General features: G+C 31.0%; 1 protein-coding gene across 1 annotated transcript in view; it reads left to right on the top strand.

The window, feature by feature from the left end:
* LOC125067363 (lachesin-like) overlaps positions 1-19,185 on the top strand; it is an 87,621-nt gene extending 68,436 nt beyond the window's left edge. The window contains exons 6-9 of the mRNA XM_047675915.1: positions 15,369-15,500; positions 15,720-15,839; positions 17,668-17,847; positions 18,541-19,185. Coding sequence (XP_047531871.1) covers positions 15,369-15,500; positions 15,720-15,839; positions 17,668-17,847; positions 18,541-18,725 — 617 coding nt within the window. The 3' untranslated portion in view covers positions 18,726-19,185. The remainder of the gene's footprint in view (positions 1-15,368; positions 15,501-15,719; positions 15,840-17,667; positions 17,848-18,540) is intronic.
* The last annotated feature ends 6,206 nt before the right edge of the window (positions 19,186-25,391 follow it).

Below are 25,391 nucleotides of genomic sequence, written 5' to 3'. Positions count from 1 at the left end.
TATGCAAGTTTCTTCTCAACGTTTTCTTTCATCACAAAATAATGTTATGCTGCAAACAAAAATTTAACTATTAAAAACACAAAGGTTATTGAACTTAGTCTAGTTTAGAGGTTAGCTTAGATATACAATACATTTTACCAGACCATTATTTTATTTATATAAACCTTAGCTTTACAAATTAAGATATTTTTTATATTCCATTCCATTTCCATTTTTCCTGTTAATATATGTATTAATATATTGTAGAACAATGCTAATTGCCATTACTATATTATTTAACAAATTTGTACCGTTTCAATAATTATTTTAATTATAAAATTCTTCGAAATGATTGATACTTGTTAAATGTATTCAGACAAATAATTATATTTATATATCATAATTTCCTTTTGTTGTTGATGTCAAAATACAACAAAAAATAATAGTACAGTGCAGTTTCCGTGTCATAAAAAATAGCACATAAAATGTTTTGTATGTAATACACGTCTTCAAGCAATATCAAAGGTCTGGACAAAGTAATTGCAATAATTGTGGAGGTAATGTAAAAGCTAGTCGACACCGGCTTATATAACGCTCAAAAGAGAAATATTGCTATTTATTAAAAGGAGCTGAAGCGTAGAATGATAGTGAGGGGAGCGTGAGAGTTTTTATTTATTTTTGTTTTAGTTATAGTTACATGCACGAGAGCATGAACAACCGTTGGTAGGTTTGATTTTTAGGCTGGGTATCTTACATACTTGTAAAAAAGCATCGTATACTATATATTTTTTTAAATATTGTCTTTGGAAGTAAGTCTATGAATAATAACACTTTTTTTATTTATTTCCTTTTCCTAGTAGACATTATCAAGTGCTTTTTTATCATATATTGTTTTTTGATAAAGTTCTTTGACTAGGTTTTTTTAATGATTAACTTGTTTAAGAAAGTATTTCCCTCTTTTTATGACCACTCTACCACCGAACTTCTACAGACACATATTTCTGTATTTGCTTAATGCACTTGAAAAAAATCCTGACTTCAACTTCAAGTAGGCTTTTACAAGCACTTTTGAATCGTCATTTAACAAACTATATTAAGTGAAGTTCAGAATGTAGATTCTACTGAGAAGAACCGGCAAGAAACTCAGTTACCCTTATTCAACGCCTACAAATACAGTCATGTTAGTTAAATAGAATTATACATATATGTAATATATCCTGCCTGGAAGTCAACAAGCATTAACTCCACGCTTTTTTATCATCTATATAATCTTGTATCGAGTAATATGCCTTCTTTACCAATATATTTTTACAAATGATTTGAATTTATGAAACGGCAAAGTTAAAAATGTCTGCGGAATTTGATTATAGAAACGGATACCTTGTCCCAAGAAGGATTTATTGGCTTTGCGGAGTCGGAATCTTGGCGTTATAAGCTTATCCTTACTTCTTGTTCACATACAATGATTATCACTGATTTTATCAAAGTGTTTAATATTACTGTGAATATACATAGTATAGTTGTAAATATATTGTGACGCAACAGTGAGTATTCCTACTTTGTTAAAAACATCCCGAAAAGAGTCTCTAGCTCCAAGATTATAAATAGACCAAATTGCTCTCTTTTATAAAATAAAAACAGATTAAATATCTGCAGCATTATCCTAAAGTAATATGTCATATATATTAGATTTATTAATGTATTGGCTGCCTTCAATAAAAGTTTACCGCTAATGTAGTAGATGTTTCTATAATTTTCAAAAAGGATTAACTTGTAGCCCATGTAGATTTGTGGTAAAAGTATTTGGTATAATTATAATTTAATTATTATTAAATCTAACATGGCAACAAATTAAGTGAGCTCTTAAAATTTATATTAGAAGCGTAACTTTTGAGCGAACTCTTAAACATTTAATTAATTATCGATAAGTTTCACAGCACTTCACTACGTTTGACCCGCGCTGTAAGCTTCACCTACTACAAATAGAGAATAGTGGTTTCAGTAATAATGGCGTACAGACTGCTCATAGAGCGTTAAATTCTTATTAAAATGGTCTCCCCTATCTACACACGAATGACCCTCTTAAAAAAGCAGAAATAAACGTAAAAAAATCTTAACAAGAAGTAAAAAAATAAGTTACTTTAAATTAATTGCTTTTTAGAAATATTATCAGATTACATACAAATTAAGCCATCGTTACAATTTAATTTAATCATTAATGAAGTATTTTATTTTACACAGTAAATTGTTTTCGTCGCTGATCATCTGCAAAAGCTATTATAATCATTTTAAAGCCATTGGTTGCAGCTTCAATTCCCGTTGGAACGGATTCATTTTATTTTCCGCATTTATTTCAGACGAGTTTACTCACAACTAGATTTTCTCTTGTAGATGATAACAAAAATATTTAGTAATACACATTGGAATGTACCGCGGTTGCATTGGAGTTTATTCTACTAAGTTGCCTTAACACGTCTTGGTGGGCACATGTGGTAGAGGTTCATTCGACTCAAGCATGTTTCCACACTATTTTTTTAACCACCAAGCAGGAAATTAATTATAAAAACAAAATGCGTAATTAGTCTTTATAATTCAATAGTTTGAAACCACGTTATATTAAAATTTTACCTTACCGCTGGACCATCTTGGCCTTTCTGGGTAGTCATACTAGCTTATAATTAGCATCTCGATATAGATCCTGAAGTGGATCCAAAATAACGAGGAAGAAAATGATTTTCACATTTCTCAAAACAAATACGAAGGGTACTAAAAAGTGAGAGTAAATCTTTTATAATATACATTTAACGCGATGGGGCTGTTTTGATCTTTGATTGAGCCATTAAGCTGATTGCCGTACTTTTAGAAATTCAGTACTTAAAGTTAGCAAAGTGTTTTAATTAACGTCTTAACTCGTTGCCAGCGAAGGGAATAGTATGAAGTTTACGAATTAACTAAAATATCCGCTTCGAAGCCGGCAATAAGTTATTCGTCTTTTAATGCAAATCTGGACCCGAAGTTGTTGCAAAAATATTTTCTCTACGATTTCGTTACTAGTTGTTTATTTACTATGGGTTATTAAGTATTAATACTATTAATCAGAGATTAATAGTATAATAATCTGTTTTAAAACTTGGTACTTAAAAAATATAATATTTTAATTATCATATATATATATTTATTACACATAACTACCACAGAAATTTTAACTATTCCTTTGAATATTCATCTACCTAGATGACTGTCAAAACTGAGAACGCGTCGAAAAAAATAAAGTTATTTTGTAAAGGGATACTCTATATAGATTCACTAGCTGTTGCCCGCGGCTTTGCTCGCGTGGAAGTTGAATATATTTACAGATTAACTTTTAAGTTAATCTTACTCGAGTACATTAATTTACAGATTAACTTTTAAGTTAATCTTAAATTAATGTTATATTTTAATTTAACATTTATTTAAGTTCTCTTTGTATACTACATTGGTATGTAACTCACTCCTTAGGGTAGAATATCCAGAAACGCTTAAATATGTAAAATACGCCACTCATTTTTAATCAGTATCCCAAAAATAATGTTTCATGCTACTAATTTAAAAATGACGGACGTGATACAAACTTTCAACCCCTATTTCTCCCCCTTAGGGGTATAATTTCCAAAATTCCTTCCTTAGTGGGTGTTTACTCAATAAAACGATCCCACTCACCAAATTTCATGGCCCTAACTTTAATAGTTTACGCTCGGCGATGATGAATCAGTTAGATAATAAGTAATTATTTATCTATGTATATATATTATATTAAATTATAATCTAAGACTATTCCATACATCGCCAATACGCCACCAACCTTGTAGAATATGTGAAGAGTTGGGTTTGCACAGAAACCTACCAAATATATAAAATCATCAAGAAATTATCTTATTTTTTACACGATCTAAAGCTAAAACCAACAGTTAACACTTACCTAATGATAAAATATCGTAACGATAAATCTCGAAACTAAGTATCTTATACAAGAATAAAATATTTTATACTAGTAAAAATATTTATGTAATGCCTCTTACTTTAACAAAACATATGATTAATCTTATTTACTTAAACAGTTAAGTTTATTGATTAACAAAACACATCTCGTTACAGTTGTAACAGGCAATTAAAAATTTAAATGGATCACAATCGTTGTTCCAAAAAAGTAACGTTACACACAGCGTACACAAATTCCAATAAAATCTATGACTCCATTAGACTTAACCAAAAATATATTTACTTATATATAAGCATAATACCATTAAACTCATTTATATACGTCCAAAAATAAAATGATGCTTTATAAACATGTATTGTTTGACTAAATATTTCAAATCCCTGACAGGGGTAAATTTGACGTATCATATGACGTTAAGGTATACGTTTTGATAAGCCTGTATACATTCGACGTGACAGGAATGTAATATTGTATAATGTATAATGTTACTGTATGTTATACGATCAAATTTAATATTATAAGCTGAGAATGTGATGTCTGTCAAGATAACACATCACTTTAGCGATGGTTCATTTGTGTAACAATCAGTTTAGACAATAGAACCTTCTTAATGACGACGGGTATAATAATAATGATCTTAATTATCAAATTATTATTAAATATAATTTAATTGGGCTTAGCGATAACAGATTATTTCGTTAAATTCTTTTGTTCTTTCACAAGTAAACTTAGCATCCAGTAAATTCTATTTAGGAATATTATTTGGAGTTGATGTATGATTGATTTTCGCGAAGAAAATGCAGTAAGCGCCAAAAACATTGTATCATTAAAAATATTTATATAAATAGGAGTAGATTATTTCTATATATTATAATGAATTATTCAACTTATTTTCTCAATAACTTATGGATTACGAGTATAAATAAAAAATGTAAAATTGAAAATCGTGATTTTTTCATCGATAAAATGTTTTTCTTTTATGTTTTCGATCAAACGGAGTCCTTGAAAATATAATTTTAGTTTTACATACAATATTTTATTTTCATATTTGAAATGAATTTACCCGTACAAGTGAAAGATTAGCAATTTTGCTTTATACGCCCTTTTAATAACAAATACTTGTCTTGTGATACAAGTAGTTATATTTTCAATTGTATGCAAAGTAATATCGACATCAAAATTTATGAACATTAAAAAATAGTTTTAATAAAAATTACTAAATATAAAACAAAGTTATCGAAAATATTGCAATAATGTACAAATAATTTTATCATCAAATCTTTCTTCACGTGAATGTTTAAGCTCGTTATAAAAGGCATTTGTTTCAATATAAACAAAACATTCATTCGTAATATCTGGCGTTATTTTAATGTCATTTTAGTATTGAATTCGAACGAAGTTAAATTGAATACAATGTAACTACATTTCGTACATTCCTTCCTTTGCGGTAGACATTGTTTTTTATTTAAGTTATTATCCTTCATACATAGAGTCATATAAGAAATATCACATGAAACAAATAAATACAAAGATTTCCGGCTTTTTCAAGGTCAAAAATTTACAAATCCATATCAAAATCCTTTCGAAATCGAATCGTATCGAATGTTCTTTCCAAAGCGAACTAGACTCCGCTCACCTTTTCGCCCGCGTTTATGAGTGGATCAGATATTGAGTAACCTATAGTATTTTCTGTACTCTTGAAAACATTCTAACCTATAATAATGGGTTCGTTTTTACCAAGACTTAAAACCTAAAAAAACAAACATGCTTACTTCAGGAACTAAAACGTTACATTATTTCCATTAATTTTGGTTCATATATGGCTTATTTTTTGTCCGTGCTACTAAATTTTCTTTGGTGGCATCATCTGTCTCAAATATGCATTATTAAATGGAGATGAAAATATACACGAATAACGGCTGTCCGGTTTAACGTATGGGTGGAAAAATTTTTTATTGTCGGAGTTCGTGTTTAGACCAAATATTTATTTTTGTGCGTTGTGTATCATAACTTGAATATATGAAAATTACAAGAGAGACAAGATAGTTCAGTGGTACATATGAATATTTATCGATGATAGCAGGATCGAGCCGGCCAAGCATACTTGATTTTATAAATGCTTAATTTGTGTTTGTAAATCATCCCGTTCACGGCGATGAAAAAATACGTCGTAAGGAACCGTGTGTGTTAGATGTGATTCTGCCAACGTGCATAAGAGCAACGAGGTGATATAACCTCCTTCTCAAACGGAGAGGCGGCCTTAGCCCACCAGTGGGACTTGTACAGGCTGTGATTTTATTAATAAATTTGTTTCAATTTAGAATATCTGAATATTAACGAAACTACACAGTTTTTTAGCATTAAAGCGAAAAAATGCTACCTTATTAAGCTTTGAATATATAGCTAATTTCATGTATTAAGTGCTATTACAAGTATCGTGTGTACTCATTAAGTTGTACTTGAAATATGATATAATGATCATTTTGCATGTAAAATGTGTATATAAAGGCTTATTTTACGAACTCATTTCAATAATTGAGGTTTGATTTTCATTATAATTGTATATGACGTCGCCGCAATTATTTATTTATTTATAGTATATTATGTAACATTAATACATGGTGCTATTAAATATTCGGTATATATTTCTAAATTAGTTCATTTATTTCAATTTCATTTGTTGGTAATAATCATAAATTCATTTGTATTTTAGTCTTAACTTTACCCTATAAGAGAAATATGTTAAATATAATACCAGCCTTCAATTATCCCGCTGCTGAAATTGGAAATAGGGCTTATTCCACCACGTCACTCCATTGTGGTTTGGTGGATACACACGTAACAGAACTAATGCGAAACATATATTTTCTCATGACTACACAAATGAAATCTGTTTAGAACTAAGTCTAAACAGATTTTAACCTGAAATCTCTAGGTTTTATTCACGTGTTCTAAGCACTGGGTCATCGCGGCTCATAATAATAGATAATTTATCTTCATTCAAGATAAAAAGTCGAAGCATAGCGTCTGGATCATCAATGTATATTACTTACCAGAATAGGATATTTTCCCAACAAAAAATAGATGTAGTTCCATGGTCGGACGCAGACATGAGTATACACTTATGAACATAATCCTAATGGATTTAGCATGTAAAATGCATTTAGGTTACGGCACGTTGCAAGGAAACTCTATATATCTCGTTTCTATGTAATCAAAATTCAGGATTAGCAAGGCTATGGGTACGGCTAGTGCTTTACACTGATATCATTGCGGATATTAATAATTGAATGAAAATGCGGTCGTATTTTTATTTTCCAAAACTGAAAAAAATAACTACAAAATATACATAAACTATCGCGTTTTGGAAAATATTTTAGTGAATAATAATTGGCAAGGAATGTGGGCCGACGGTATTGCTTGTAAATAATCACTGTTTACGGATCGCCTTCGAGAATTCAATAGAATAATAGTAATAAAATAATTGTGAAACAGACTTATCTATACTAATATTATAAATTCGAAAGTAACTCTGTCTATCTGTAGCTATTGCACGGCCTAATCACTGATCCAAGTTTGAAGAAATTTTAGTATGAAGCAAGCTTGAACTCGTACATACGTTTTTACGCCTAACACTTGACGCAGTGAACGAAGCCGCTAGCCACAACTAGCTTTCTATATTTTAAACTACTATTCTTGTATTATATTAAACACTTGAATTATATTAAAGGCATGATAAGTGCCTCAAAGAGCCAGTCAGAGAAACGTTGACAATAAAAAGGTTATATAATTACAAGTTTCAGGATAAGCAATCTAATAGCAACTAATTGTAAAACAGAATAATTATCTTTGCTTTGAATAGTTCTTTTTGGATTCAAATGATAATAAGCGCAATAAAACACAAGCAATACAATGTTATATAATTACAAGTTTAAGGATAACTTATATAATAGCAAGTTTTTGCACAGCATAATTATTAGGTATCTCTACTTGACTTGCAATTTTATGAACACCTCCTCAAAGCTAGCAAGACGATAAAATTATAAATAATTAGTTACAAAATAATAAAGCTTAGAGTAACTAATAATTTAGGTACTTAAATTATAATTAGTCCGTTCTAAAAGACTCAAAGAACTTAGCGAAACAGTTAATAACAGTTAAAACAACCCTTTCCGTACTGCAATACGCTGTAGCTGAACTGTAATATTAAAATAAACGCATAGTTTATATCATTCCTTAGAAGTTACCGCTCGCTTTAAAATAACAATGCAACCACAGTCATAGAATGTCGGTAATTGGGTATGTAAATTGCGGAAAAAGCGCCACGCCACCGTCCGAATCAACGGATGCACTTTCAAACCGTTCATTAGCATAATTTATTCGTGGCTGTCAGTGCGGGTCTTAAATTTGTGAGGGCTGTTTTTCAACGGGGAAAAATCGAGTAAAACGATCACGTATTTTTTAGCGTCAGTGGATACGTTCGGTCTAGTTTAATAATGTCATAACCGCGATGCCGGCGTGATAAGATCGCGAACACTTTGGTCGCCTGTCGCTTGAATTTCTGCCATAATTTATTTTATGCGTGAGGCCTTCTTCGTCTTTTAATGTAATATTCATAGGAATACTGAATAGTACTATTATAGATAAGGCTGTTTTTTATCATAGAACTATCGTTTAATAGATTCTGCTTCTTCGTTACGACGAAAAACTTGATAAGTGGATTTCTATATTATGAATTATTAATAAGCGCCTTTAGTATAAATAAGACCTCTGTATTGTTTATGCATTAACTTTTATATTATTTCATTTAACTTGTATGTTATTAAAATTTTCTGCTTCTCAGGCTATTATTCATAATTATTTTAAAATTAATCATATTAATTTTCATGTGCCTCATGTGTTTCAACAATAATGTTCGACGATGAAGGTCCATATGCACATAAGCAAACTTGCATGTGTGCTACTAATGTATCCACCAAACCGAATTGAAGCAACGTGGTGGATAAGGGCTTTGTCTTAGCAGTGGGATATATTTACGCTTTTACGTTTTATCTTCTAAGCGTAGGAATTCTGTAACCATGAAATATTGTTTTTCGGTGATAACCTATTTGTCGATACATTCCCAGCAGTCTGCACTAGTCTTTACTTCTAACATAAACATTATAAATTTGAATAGATAAAAAAAAATCGTTGACATCGAAAGGAATTTTCTGGCAACCACGAATAACTAAAAGAGAAATATACACTATTTCCCGCCTCAAAAAAAGGCCATAAAGCTATTTTTTGCTTGGTATAATTAAAACATCGTTTGCCGGTATCGTTGCGAGCCGCGGAACTTTGTATTTGTTTTTCCGCTGTGCATCAAATGTGTGAAAGTTTTGCCTCGATGACAGAATGATGGACGGGTGGACGGGCAACACAAAACAGCAAAAAACGGTGTAGTTTATTATAGATGTATCTATAAACCACGTACAAATCTTTCTTTTCATTACCAAAAATGCTGTAACTTTAACACAGATATGATAGGTTTGAATTTAATCTTTAAAGCAATTAGAAATACTCGGTGCTAAGGCTTTGTGCGTCTGTATGGGTAGGTACCACCCACTTATCATATATTCTACCGTTAAGCAGTAATACTTAGTATTGTTGTGTTACGGCTTAAAAGGTGAGTGACCCAGTATAACTACAGGCATAAAGGGCATTACATATCAGTTCCCAAGATGAATCGCACATTGATTATGTAACAAATTACTAAAATTGCATACGAAGCCGACATCTATGTGCAGGCCACTTATCATCAGGAACCCCATTTTCCCGACCGCCTACCGGTTTAAAAAAAAATAATTTATAGCTACTATTTCCATTACACGTTGTGGTTTAATCCTGAAATAATATTTTAATATTAATATACTAAGATAAATAAGCTAGTAAAACGATCTCCACCATTCCTAGCCACCTTACCTTTACCTAACTAAGCCTCTATATTATGCGTTGTTAAACGTTCAGAATGCGAAATTAAAAAGTTTTATGTAACTTTCATATTTGGAATTCAGCCAATGTTTAGTTATAAAAATGTTACTATTGGTAACTGTGATTTATTTATAACATAGATATTATGCTACCGCTACTGAAAAAAAACTTAATACTTAAAATTATTGTTCATTTATTATTTCTCAGAACTTCAAGCAATTCTATATCAATGAGATAAGCTATTTTTAATTGAAAACAAGCAGATAGAACTTCGTTATAATAATGATATCTGGTCCTGTTATTAAAATATATTTCGATTGATTGAATGTTGGGAATTTGATTATTCTTTTATGTTAACCGGTACGTAATTAAACACTTGTTGGAAATTAATAGATTCATACATAGAATTCATCATACTAGTTGATATTTGTTATAATTATAATTTTATTATTATTCTCAAACTAAAACACGTTGTTAGTTTATTGATTTACTTTTATTTTCTGAAACGTGGAACATATTCATATTAATTTGAATCTGAAAGGTCATTGGTCGTTGACAGACGCTGAGGTAGTGTACGTCAATATGTGTCCAATGAGCTTTAAGTATTTACACTGCTACAATACGAGTTGATAGATAGATAGATAGAGGATAGAGTTGTGGCAGACTTTCATCCAACATATGACATTCCTCACGATATATTTTTTAAGACAATCGTTTAAGATCCGTATGTTCTAACTATACTATACCCTATCAGCTTATTCTAATTGGAGTTTCGAGAATACAATATTTGCTTAACTGATTATGCAACTAAGTTAGGCAATTTTTAGCTTAGAATGCCACTTTAACCGTAACATATAGAAGAATTGGTTTTGTATAGAAAACTCCGGAAGAGTGTATCTTTCATAATTCCATTTGATTTAATAAATAAACTTTAACAAAATAAAAACAAACTTATTTTGGGCGCTTACTCTTTTTGCAATTTGAACTAATAGTTTTAAATATAATAAATACTACTCGTAGAATGAAAATATTCGAATAAGCTCATGAAAGTGTGACGTGGGGCGTGCGGTAAGATGTGCAGTACGGCTGGATAGATTGCTTGTTTCAATGGAATGTAATATTATGTGTACAAATATATCTTTACATATATTATGTATGTATGTATCATATCAACAGAGCTAGTAATTTAAAAAAAATAATTGATTATACATACTTATATATTATCAAGAGCTGAAATTATGTTTTCTAATAATCTTGAGTTTGATAGCAATGTGAAACTTTTGTTGATTTGATGAATTGATTTATGCCATCAAAAATAAGCAATCATACAAAATCATATGTTTAATAAACACGATTCCGCTGATATCTTATTCATTAAGAAGGCTTTTCCTGTTAAGTGATTATCTACACCAATAACAATCTCATCAGTCAAATTAAATATTTCAAATAATGAAATAAGTTTCAAAAACATGAATAAATCGTATCTATGTTTTTTAGTCTGAAGTTTTCTAAAGTAATCTTACAATGAACATTGCAGTTTATAAAGGATTTTCTTCTAACGATTTGATTCATTTAATGTCACGGCAGGAAACGACCTTAATTACTTTTTTCGTTTAAGCTTTAACTTTTAAAAGACTCGTAAAAGAGCAAATTGAAACTCTGCTTTGTAATAGAAATAGTTAAAAAGTATAATGAAGTTGTTTTGTTTACTCTAAATTATATTTTTATGTGGCGTCCGTATTCAGGATTTTATCAAATTCTGCAAATGCACGAATCAGACTAACGGCATGGTTTTATTTTAGTCACGTACGACTTTATAGTCGGCTGGAATGGCCCCTTTTTTGGATTAAAATGTCAGTAGCAGATGAATTCTAACAAAGAAATTGGATCTTATGAGAGAACATGCCGTAAATGTAAATTAAATTTAGGCATCTCAAATGGAATATTCTATAAACCACCGTATCCAGGCTTTAACTGCAACATACTATCGGATTTGATATTGGAAAATCATTATTTTGAGATTCTAATCAGAAAAAGTCATTATACTATTTGTTTCAACATTTAAATCAAAATTTCGTGAGCAATTTTAATAATTTTCGATCCGATCTCTAGGATTCATTGGAGTCGCCATTTTTTTCCGATGCTCTTAAAACTTTATCTAATTTCATCAATTGAGCCGCTTTTTAGATGGGCCGGGTAAAAGCTGCGTGTTGAATATATGTACAACCTACTTATCAATTATTCCAGTCCTCTTCTCGTTTCTCTCCCCCGATCCGGCCTATAAATAGTTATAGGGTTTTTTCTCAGAAACTGACCAAGTTTGGAAATAATCCGTGTTAACAGTCATGTGCTTCGAAAAACGCGTGAAGCAGTTAGTCTTATCTATGGTCGTATCGAATTCCTATCCCATAGGATTATGACAGTAAGAAAATGGAGTACTATAATATTCCCTGCGCAATTTGCTATTCTCCGTTTAGAATGGCCGTGTTCGAAATCGGTTAAGAGGATATATGTTAACCTTTCCTATGAATGTGTTCTAGTTTGAATGGTGAGTGAGTTATTGTAATTACTGAAAAGGACGTAATATTTTCGATAAGCTTATACCTTTTTTCAGTGCCATAGAGATTGTATGGGTAAATTTAACTTACCACGGGGTAGCTTACTCGTATGCTTTTATTACGTTTAACATTTTTCTTTAATAAAAAAGGTAAGCGGATCTGCATATGGGTCGCCCGATGGTAAGTGATCAAAACTGCCCATAAACATGGTACAGTTAGAAAATTTAATCATGCCTCATATCAACAATGTGCCACCGAGCTGGCTCACTCACCTTTTATACACACAACAGTACTGAGTACTGCTGTTTGGCTGTAGAATATTTGATGAGCGGGTGGTACCTACCTAGATGGGCTTGCGCGCAGCCTTACCGCCCAGTAAAACAGACACGACCTATATATTCTTATTGAAATCGGGGACACTGTTTGTTTTTGTGAACAATAGGTAATCAATAAATAGTTTATTATTTGGTAAATCAAAAGCGAGCTCGTGGAGTGACTATGAAATAAACTAAATTAAATACTATTGTTTGACTCGTTCTATTTACAAAACGCAATTGTAGTTTAAAATGTATTGAGTATTAGTTAGAACGTTACAATTTGTGTGTTAAATTAAAGTAAAAAAAGTGAAGCGCCCTCCTTTTTTTAGGGAAAAAGCTTGGAAGGATTATTTTGTTAACTAATAAAAAAATCTATCAACCAACATTAACTCGAATATTGGTTCATACATATTATGTGACAGGTTTCACTCGAAAGATGCAGGTTTTCTCGTGATGTTATCCTTCACCGCCACAAATAAGATGTAATATAAACAAGAATTAATCTCATGAAAATTCAATGATCCTCAACCAAGTTTGAATACGCAATTTTTAATTACAATGTTTTATTTTACCGCTAATACGAGGTTTGTACCCGCAATTTTCGTTTAAAATTCACGTATTCAAACCACTAGTCCATCTCAGCTCTGATAAAATAGGTTTTCATATAATTTACAATAAAATACGTTATACTTGACATACGGAGCCGAAACATGGACACTCACGACAAAGCTGGTCCACCGGGTTAAAATCGCTCAGCGTGCTATGGAAAGGGCTACGCTCGGAGTATCTCTGAGGGATCGCATCATAATTGAGGTGAACCGTCAGAGAACCAAAGTCATCGACATAGCCCACCGGATTAGTAAGCTGAAGTAGCAGGGCAGGAATGTGGGCTGATGATGATGATGACGTTATACTTTAATATTATATGTTCGGATTTTGGTTGACACTATGTAATATTATTAGAGCCAGTTTCCCCGTCCTCAATCGTCCATTTCAGTGTGTCCAGTCGAGTTCATTAGTTAGCGACTCGACTACAAACGTCCTGTTCCGCGCTTTAACTGCAAGTAATTTATAATGTCTGATTGCCATCTCGTTAAACATATAGTTCGTTAATGTCCGCTTTTGCCTTTATAATATCTTAATTACAGGAACGACTACGGAAATATACCAATTTGTACACTCCTAATACCATTATATTATTCATGCCTCGATATATATATCGTTTCGTCATAATTATAGCATTTAATTTGATGTTTAATGTACTTTAATTACTACGAAAAGAAACGACAAATAAAAACATACTCATTGCATAACCTTAAGCTGATTCGACTCAATAAAATCATTAAAAATATTTATACTTTTAATAGATTATAGTTTTAATGCAGAGCAAATCTAAAAATAGAAGTGCGTAATTCATTTCTAGCGCTTACGGTTCATATATTGCAACGTTATTTACATTAAAATTTGGTTTATCTGTACTACACTATTTGTTAGCGGTTTACCACTGCGGATCAAATTTTAGCATCGATCGCTACTTTAATTTGAATTGCAAGCAAAATACGCACTCTATTCCACGAGTCATATTCGTCAAATATTGAAATACAATTTATACAATAATTTATTCACGAAACCAAAATATCACTACTTATATACGAACTGTGATGTCGGCTTTTACGGTGTTTGTAACATAATACAATCTTAATACTAAACCAATCGTCAGTAATGGCTTGTTCTTTCTTAGTCCTTGAGTAGTTGTTCTTGTTCATTTTTTAAACAAGCGGTTCTACAAATTCACATTATGCCGTACTAAATGAACCGTGTTAGCATAATAAAAGAATTATACTGAAAGCGATATCAAAAGGGACTTTATTTCTGTTGAATGGGAAAAGCCACAGCAGACGACGTGGCTTCGTCTCTATCCCTGAGTCCGAATATTTTTTCACGCCTCAGCGACTCGGAATTTCGGCATTGAAGCGGTGAAAACACCACACAAACAAAATGTCGATTACTTAAATACTGTCGGGTTTAAACGAGCACAGAGCTATCTCCCCAAAAGTTTATACGTTACTTTCGTCATTTAGAAACAGCGTTTTAATTTTCCAGTGAATTTATTTTCTGAAATACCCGCAGTAATTAGAAATAAGAAATAAACGTACAGTAATTTCAACCAGAAATTTGTTTTTCCTACATCAATTGAAGAGTAAGTGCCTACTCAGTATTCAGTAATATTTTCTCTTAATTGGGTCAGCACCGGGAGTACGAATTTAAACAATAAAAATAAAAACAGTATGAGAGTATTCTCATGTATCGATAAATGACTCTGAATAATGAATGTCCCATTAACCATATAAAATATTCTAAAGAGCTTTATTTCGGTAACGCGCTAATACAGGGCCTTGAAAATGTATTGTTAAAAAAGGATTATCTGGTTCCCGGAATGTGACCATGAGTAACGAAGTTGATCAATACAAAATAAGAACTTTAGCTGAAGACTATAACTTCTTAGACATTAATGTGACAAATAAAAATAATGTTCTTCTTATTTTATTTTATTTATTTCAACAGTGGAAGATAGTCACAAAGGAGAGAGTCTTGAACTGTCTCACGTGCAAAGAACAGACATGGGCGCGTATTACTGCATTGCGAGCAACGGGGTGCCGCCCACCGTCAGTCGCCGATATCACGTGCAAGTGCATTGTAAGTCATCTATTATGGCAGACTTTACACCGCTTCAATATATTTACAAAATTCGTGCAAGCAACATCGTAGACTATTAATAAGGCTAATTATATACTATACAATATAGCGCTTAAATAGTACTGTTTATATTATAACATTTATCTTATGTTATTAAGTGAACTTTCAATTGCTACAGAACTTAGTATGGATATTAATAAAGATTTTTTTTTTCAACAGTTATACCACAGGTAAAGGTTACAAACCAATTAGTCGGTGCGCCTCTTGGAAGTGATGTGGAACTTCAGTGTTACATTGAAGCCTCTCCCAAAGCTATGAACTCCTGGTACCGTGAGGACTGTAAGTATTCAATTAATAAGGTTTTAGATATTTCCGTTACAACATTTTCCCTTTATTATCAGCAGGTATTTCAGTTCGTTATATAATTTGGTAGGCGCGGTTTGTAGAGGTGCCTTAAAAACAAGATAGACAAATGCGTGATAAAACCAAAAATTAATCTTGTAAACTTAGATGTTGCTACTGCCAGGTTAAGGCCTCCGCATTTTGAGGAGAAAATTTTGAAATTACGACACTACTTAAATGTGGGTTTTTAACCAAGTGGTTGTTAGTAAGCCCAAGTGGGCTATCTATGTTATTTCAACAGGCTATAATTGTATTTAAAAAAATAAACTTTCTTAAGTTAAAATAGTGCCCGCTGACTCGTTTCGTACAATTAATATATTTCTGAATAAATGACAAATTTAGTATCCATTGAGAGATTTATTAACGAGAAGAAATCTGATAAACAAGAATAGATGGCTTCACTTAAAGCGAGGGCATAAGATTACATAAGAACAGGGCGATTAATCACGTAACAAAGCAAAATCTATGTAATTAATGATATTCTCTTCTTCGGGCAACACATGGAGTACGTAATAGCTTTATTAAATATTCGTCCATAGTGAATTTGGAGTACCGCCAGACAATAGGCAGACAGATTACTCGAGTAAGATTAAGGTTTAATCTATCGAAAACTTGAACACCTCGGAGTGTCTATATTGGATGTTTGAATCTTATGTTCAAATGTTATTGATACGCGCAAAAGATGTTTATTATAAATATATATTTACAAATATGTATTGTAGTAATATATGTCTAATGAAGTCAAATTTTAATAATTGTATTAAATGGATAAGTTTAGAGAAAATATTAAATTAAATAAATTTCCAATTTTAGACGTACTATTCAATACGGTCTGTATTATGACAATTTTCATATTTATATTTACATTTAAGACGCCTTACCGGTGTCGTGAATACGTTAAATGTGTGTGTGAGATCCAGCTAAATTATTATATTATAAAATTACAGAGCTTAAAGAAAAGTTCGGGTATATGTATGTATGTATAATAGTACCTTAAAAAGGCACACACACATCCAATGTGTAAAAATAGTCCCTTAAAAATTTTGCGATCGTAAAAAACAACATAATATTCCATTAATAAATAAAAATAAAATATTCCTTTTTCAATAAACATTATACAAATAACGATGAACTTCGCTATATACTCGTATACATTTTTAATAAAGGCATGTATTTCACTGTATGAAAAAAATTGAGAAGGCCCAAGGAATATTATTCTAGACAATTGCAATAAAAGGTTGTTTACAGAATTAAGTTCAGGGTTTCAGAAATTATTTACCTAATTATTATACCTAAGGCAAATAAGACCAGACCTGACAAAACTATTTGTATTAAAAATTGCATCCAAAATGTAATAAATATAATACAAACATAATTTATAAAACTACGATATTCGATAAAACAAAATCACTAAAACATTTTTTTTATGAAATGGGAAATAACTTAAACTCTGAACAAAGATTCACTTTAATAAAATTAATCGTACGATTAAGTCTCTATTTAAGCACACTCTGTTGTATAAGCCCATAAGGCGAAAGTACTTTCGAACCTTTAGTTCTAATACATTTGTTATTTTTTTTACTTAATTCGAATATACGCTCATTTTAAATAATTAATTGCATAATTCTAAAATTAAGTTAATTAAAAAAAAAAACAATTTTGAGTACAATATATTTCTAATTAATATTTTCGGATCTAATACTTTTACAGTAGACATTTTAAAATAAAATAAAATAATGTTATTTACAAATTTAAATGTTTACAGCTTTAGTGAGTGACAAATTATTAGAAAATCCGAAATTTCGCATCATGGAGGCAGCGGTGAACGAGTATTCTTTATGGATGAACTTAACGATAAAGTCTTTGGCGCCAGGCGATTTCGGTACTTATGTGTGCGCCTCTGTCAACGCGCTCGGAAAGATGGAGAGCCAAGTTAGCCTACACAGTGAGTAGAATATTTTATGAACCGCATGAATTTATATGCATTTGCAAGGTACCGAATATGTTTTCATCAAAATTCTGTCGTATTTTAACGTAGTAGGTATTTTCTTAGAAAATATTTTGAAACAGAATTTTGTTGAAATACTTCAAATCCTTTCTTTTGAGATTTATTTTACCTTGTATACAAGTCATCATTGCTCGAAATAAAATTCATCGTTGAACAAATCACATACAACGCACTCGACATAGATTTCGCTCCGAAACCGGAGCATCCTCAGGAAATACACTACACGACAGACGATCTCCCGTGTGGTGGCGATTTATTGCTTTTTCTGCTTACAGCGAGAATGAGGACAGTGAATTCATTCACAACCATACAGATCGTGTTTGTCTTATTTTTTGGATATTAAACCTGACATAATATAAATTCTTTCAATTGAAAATGTTCATTTTACGTGCAATAAATATGTGATATGATAATATCATTTTATTTTGTTGAATTAAGAGGATAACATTGTCTTGTGAACATTACATAAATAAAATCCTAAAATATATATTCAAATACTTTTAGAAGTATTCTTGAATCGTGATTTGGCAAAATAAATTTAGTCTAAAATACATATATTCTACCAATAATTTACCGGTAAAAACAATCAATAAGATGTTGAACAAAGGGGTCTACTATTTATTTTACCAGAACTGCAGTTCAGCATGAACGGCTACGCGGATGAGCCAATGGTGTCCGGCGCGGCGTGGCAGCGTGCACGGAACTTGCCCGCTATGCGACCCGCAGCATCTCACGCGCACCAATACCTCAAACACCTCCCGCCGCAACTGTACGCTCTCCTCTTGACGACTATTCGTTACATACATACATTTTAATTGTAGATCATATAATCGAATCCAATGTGTGCAAATAAATGTATGAGTCAAGGTTTAAGAATGTTAACAATTTCTCGAGTGATATCAATATTATTGTGTACTCTGTTTTTGATAATATTTCAATGTTTGCAGTCATTATTCGAACCGAATTCTTAGTATAATTTATTAAAAATGTCAAGATGTACCAGAACTGTACTACTGACTTAAGTTTCTGAAAGACTGATCTATGTCGGATTAAATAATTTAACTTTAATCTGAATGTTTATTTGTCCGTGGCAGCATATTACGCTATTAGCTTTCCAGCGAGCGTTCAGAATTTAGTGAACCTCACTAAACTTTAATTTGACTTTTCTCATAATTTCAGAAAAAGATTTCAGCAAAAATGAGATAAGCTATAAAGGTATATTCTTGTAATTAACGGATATAACATCACCATAGCCTTACTGTATAGTTCTTACCGATTAATCAGACTCAGTATCGTCTTCGCTTCACTCAGTCGCACGGGTCTGTTCATCTTTTTATTTACTTTTAATTATCATAACGTTAAAAGTGAAAAAATGTAATATGAAAAGTGTTACCGTTTTCTTTATTGATGATTAAATAATGAATAATATTTAAATAAATTATAGTTTTTTATAAAATGTAAGGATGCAGTGTCAGAATAAAGTTCTGATTTATTGATATATTGTTCTATCAATTACGAGTAACATTTATAATATTCTTATGAGTCTAGTCATACTATAACTAAAACTAGACTATTGATAAGAAACCTATTCCAGTATAAAACTAAATATAAGTCATCCTTTATAATAAGAATCTATCTCCTTGTACAGAAATTATTCCTTTATCGTACAATATAAGTACATTTGTTTACGGTTATATAAAATTTTAATATATTGTTTATGCGCTTCCTTTTATTTATTATTACGTTATATATTATATACAGCTTTTATGTAAATATTGATGTATATCATAAATATAGATCTAGATTTTCCATCCAAATATTAAATTATTAATAGTGACATACCTTCATATTATAAAATATTAATATTATAAACAAAAAAATAAAAATTATCTACTGCTTAGTATATAGATACAAAATTTTAAAAATGTAAAGGTGAAAACACACCGCGTAAGAAAATTATCGTATAAATAACATCTACATATAAAAAATGCATTTTACTTGGAGCGACACAATATGAACTTCTGCGTTACATACACAAAATTATATTAAATTAGTTTATTAACTTCATTTACGTATGAAGTAAGTAATGAGAAATATATCAAATAATTTAATATGGATACATACAAAATTATAATTAAATCGTGATTTTTTTATCCATGAAGTAATTTTGTTTTTGTTTCATAGTATTTAACATCATATTTTAAACATCACTTAAAATCATACAGCGAATTCAACACTGTACAGGTTTTAACAATTTTAATATCAAATATTTGTAATAATCTGTTAATAATAATTGATTGATTTTATAATTTATAATGTATAAAACATAGCGATTACATCATACACACACAGGTACACATTTGTAATATGTTTCTATTAGTGTGTGTAGAAAAAGGACAGTTTAAACTTCATTGATATCTATGACGACGTAAGCAATTGTCAATGATAGTCATTACATTGTGAACAATATTTTGTATTAAATTATTTTATATGCGGGCTAGACAAATGCATTCTTGGTCACAATACTTATGTAATTTATATACATAATATGAGTTCTGTAAACAATTACGTCTATCGACTTGTAACTCGTCTCGCTAATTTACCGTGAGTAAGAATATCGCTATCCTTTTTACCCTATCACATCAGAAAGAGATGTCAATGTTATAAGTCCTGTATAATATATTAAAATTATAGATTTTTTGTGAATAAATTATGGCAACAATGTCGTTATTTCAAGTAATGCTCACTTCATACACACGATAAATAATTACAAAAAGGCTGCTGCGTAAATTGTACATCTTACCCTCATAATATTACTGGTTGTTTGAAACTTTGAACTCTTGTGCTAATAAGTATGTATGTTACGTTGACTTTGACAATAAATGTGTAATTTAAAACTGGTGTAAAGTTGAAATAAAATGTGAAAAACAATTTGAGTACTTTTTTCGTACCCGCTTAAAATATATTTTTTTTATTGTTTAATCTGTCTTATTACTTGTTATTGTATCTTATTTTCATTTAATATTAATCATTGAATCGTTTAAAAACATGCGTTAATCATCAACGGGCGTTAAGCCAGTCTTTAGAAATTTATGATTAATATTAGTCCACCAAATTTTGACAATCGTAGTCATTCTCAATGAAGACTATCCAATTCCGTAGAAGATTTTGCGGTGAACAAGTTTGAGTGCAAAATCAGGTGCACTCTCATAATCCGACTGAAAAGGACACGGCGTCAGACACGTCTGGAGAGAGCTTAAGCGCAACGCTAAGCCTTAGTTTTCAAGGCAAGTAAAATGTAAATACTGCTAACTTCCAAATTCCACAATAGCCATAAATATTTAAAATATATTTTGTTGGTAATTAAGAAAGTTCATTAATTATTAGTATTAAAAAATCAGCGGTACCGAATCCGTCTTCGCCTGCGATGGCCCGCCTTTGAAAGTCTCTCATTCCTACTGGGGTTTTCCAGTGTAATAGACCCTTCTAGTCATAGCGACGCCGACGACTGCTCCCAAGTCTTCTTCGGCGGAGTGTATTGGAAACGGCATACTGTTCCCGCTCCTTTTGCGTGTTTTTTTAGTAATTAGGTTGCAACCCTAATTGAAAATATTTTTTTAAGAAAATAATAAATTGTAATCTCTTTTTTATATATTTACAAAACGAAAACAGTAAGATTTTTTTATCTTTCACCTGCCCCTGTTTAACATTTTTATTTCCGCAAAGATTTAGTTGTCTAAGGGATTTTTTTTTGGATGAATTGTTATACTTTGAATTCTTTTAATATTTGAAAAATCGTTTTATTAAACGATAAACATTTGACAATAATAGCATTTAATATTACCGATCGAACTTGTACACGTGACCAGCGATTATATCTGTTTTATCCAAATTCCTACAGTGCCTCAAGGCTAAGTTTTCAATATGTGCGTTCTGCCTGATCTCACCGATGGTGCAGTGGTATAACGGAAAAAATCTAGTCTATGGCGCCTAACACTTATAGGTACGACTTTTGATGATACCTAAAATCAATTGAGTCTGTTTAATAATCCCAAACAGACAAATATTTACGCTCAACACATTCAAATTCACAAACACTAAAGGATACACACAAAATTAAACAAATACAAACATTACACACACGCACACATTAACAACAGCCACTCAATAGTAGTTATATACATACGTTTCTCTAATTATACATATATCGTGTTCGTGTTTAGTTAATATATTATATGTATAGATTTATAAGACGGTAATATTTTAGCGATTTGTTACATTGTTCAATATAAAGAACAATCAATGAATCAAAATCATTGAACTAAACGTAAAAAAACGATTGACAGTTTAACTAACAGTAACAAATGTTAACCACAATGGATTTTTAATGTTCACGCCAATATTCCGTAGGTTAGCGTTGTCCCAAAGAAAGGCAGGACAATGACGAATAGCCGTCGTCCACTAATGCATTTTTCGTGTTGCACTTGAATTAATGCGTCAACGCTTTATTCCAGTCGTCCTCTTTAAAGAATTAATCGAGCTTTATAAAAGAAAAGGGAGACTTGTTTTTGTACATTTTTGAAACGAATCCATTAGAAGTTTCGGCGCCGTATTGCAGCTAATGAAAATAATATACTAAATTTAAATAAACGCGTTGCTATCATCATCGTCGTCAATTTAATCTTCTTCTTAGTATAGGCTTCTTTATTACACAAACTTTCAAGTTTCCATGCCTTTAAAGCTTTGTGCAAGGCCGTCTGCGTAGGTACCACTATACTATTGTCGTATTCCAGTTTGATGACCCAGTGAACCAGTATATCCACAGGTACAAGGGCCATAACATACTATCTCTCAAGATTGGTGGACATTAAGCATATGTGTGTATAATATTTCTGATAGCTCCAATGTCTATAGGCAGTGGTGACTTACCTTCAGGAAATCCATTTGCACGTCCGCCTACGTATTCAATAAAATATTAAAAAATAATATAAACTTACTTTTCCTATTACTTTTCATTAACACTGCGAGTCAACTTATACAAATATTGTAGACATTATATTATTAAAAAAATATTTGAAGCTGAAATTCGTGTTGATAACAAAGAAGCTCTAATAAAAACAACTCGATGAATCTGTAATCTAGATCGTGAGACCAAATCAGTGAAATTTGTTTTTCGATTGATGTCTCATTATTAATCCCCGCTTCTATACAACTTGGATGAATAAACAAACTTTTTATAGATCAATATCTCATTCTATCTTCTCATTTACACTCTAATTATGGTAACGACGATAATGATACTACGTATCGGCCTAGAAAATCCTTATTCAAATTATTTAATAATAGTTGATTATTCTAGCATAATTTGTTCAAAAATATCAATAGATCTGTATGCTATTTTCGTTAAAAAAAAAAAATTAAACATAGTTATGTAATACTTTAAAGTTCCAGATAAGGGTTTCTATTATTAAAAGTTGTTATTTTTTTAAGAATAGCGATGGCGTCGTTTAGCGGCCACTAAATATCAAGATAGCTTGATTTCCAAGGTATTTTTAAACAACATTACGTCAAAAAGCTGTTCCGTTATTTTCATACATTACACGATATGATACGGCTTGCAAGCCGTATCATATCTTGTAATAATCGTGATATATTTAGATGGAAAACATTTAGATTTATTTTTATTTAATAAAACTCTAATTCATAAAAACCAACAAAGGTGTATAGATAGAAATAAATAAAAACTTTAGTAGTAGTTGTGTGAACAAGGGGGTAGACAACGGCGGAAAAGAGGGAATATGTTGTCATGAGAGAACGTCATGCCTTTTGTCGTGACGGTATACGATTTTTTATCACCCCAGGTCAGGATTTACCCCAAACATTAACCGCATGAAATAGAAACTTAATTATGCGTTCATCATGCTATTACGCATTGGGGGATAAAAGTTTGACGTCGATATAATATCTTATTAGGGCGTGACATACGAAAAATGTATTCAACTTATGAAGTCTAAATCGGAAACCTTTTTTCGTGGAGTATTATTTCTAAACATCACAGAATAGAACTCTGAGTACTTCGAACAGATAATGTTTTATAAAAAATCCTACTTTTACAAATCAAACACATTATTTCCATTGCAACAAAAAAAATGGCTCCATAAAAGTGTTGCAAGAAAGTAAAAGAATAAAAGGATTGTTGTGAACATAATATAAATGAAAATGAAAATTGTGACTAATTATATCATACTCTATTATTTCCCATAAGTTTTATCTTGTTGATTAAAATTTATTAAATAAAGCAACGAATGTTGAGCGCTTATACTGAATAATTACTTAAAATTTAAAAAGTTTAAAATACCAAAATACTCTGGTAAATTTTGTGAAATAATTTATTTTATACATAAATATAATACTCATTTATCCGTTTTTCATATTGTTTATCAGATTGTGTTGAGACCTTTAACAGTTTTCGGTACGCGTAAAAGTTTTAAACATAGTAACCAACATCATCAACGTACAAAAAAGGTCACGCGAGCCGTGATTCAGATAATTAAATTATCGAAAGTTTTTTATACAATCGAAACAAATAATAATAAAAATTAAACTTACATTTTCGCAGCGGATTTAAAGAAATATATTCAGAATCGAAATAAGTTTCGGGTGTCGTGCATGCAATATTAATATAGAAGTGAAAACTTTTATTCATATAATTTATGTAGGTTACTTACGCGGTAAGTGTCCCGAGGGAAAGCTACCGTAATTTTTATTTTATTCACTTGAAGGCCCGGGTTTTGGACTGGATGATTTTTCAGAGGAGAAACGTCAATTGTGCAATTCGGTCACGTAGTTTTTTAGCGTCACTCCAAGAGAGATGCGCTGAAGTTTAATAATGTCATTGCCAAACGTACCTACGCTTAGACCAACGACTTCTTAATCCAACTAAAATTGACACTTCAAATCTTGACGCATCTTTAGGGTGATTATAGAAATATGTTTTGTTAAAATGGATAATACACATTTGAATATTGTTTGAGCGAGACAAGAATACTTATCCCCGAAATGTGTAATTTTTACTTTTTTTTTTAATACCTACTAATTTAATATGAAAACATCAACAGATTTTGCTAATGTCGCAGTACTTGCCTCCAAAGAGAAGAATATTTGAGGAGAAGGAAGAGAGATCTTATTCCCTTTACTGTAGATTGATATATGTAGTAGAAATTCATCCGACATATTGAGTTTTTCTCTCGATGTGATTTGAAGAGTAAGAGAGGGTTGTGAATATAAATGAAACCTAGATCCAAATTTAAACCATCAATAAATCACCGCTTTTGCATACAACATGTAAGATTTTTTTTTTTTTGCGCTTATATTGCAAGCGCTGGTTGAACCCTAAGAGATAGATCAAAATAATGTACTACAGTATTGTGCAACTTGAAAAGGTGTCAAAAAAAATCCACAATTGTATAATATGTCTATCT

Source organism: Vanessa atalanta, chromosome 11, assembly GCF_905147765.1.
Source record: "Vanessa atalanta chromosome 11, ilVanAtal1.2, whole genome shotgun sequence".
Taxonomy (NCBI): domain Eukaryota; kingdom Metazoa; phylum Arthropoda; class Insecta; order Lepidoptera; family Nymphalidae; genus Vanessa; species Vanessa atalanta.
Note: the sequence above shows the minus strand (reverse complement) of the source record. Positions and strands in the feature narration are given on the sequence as shown.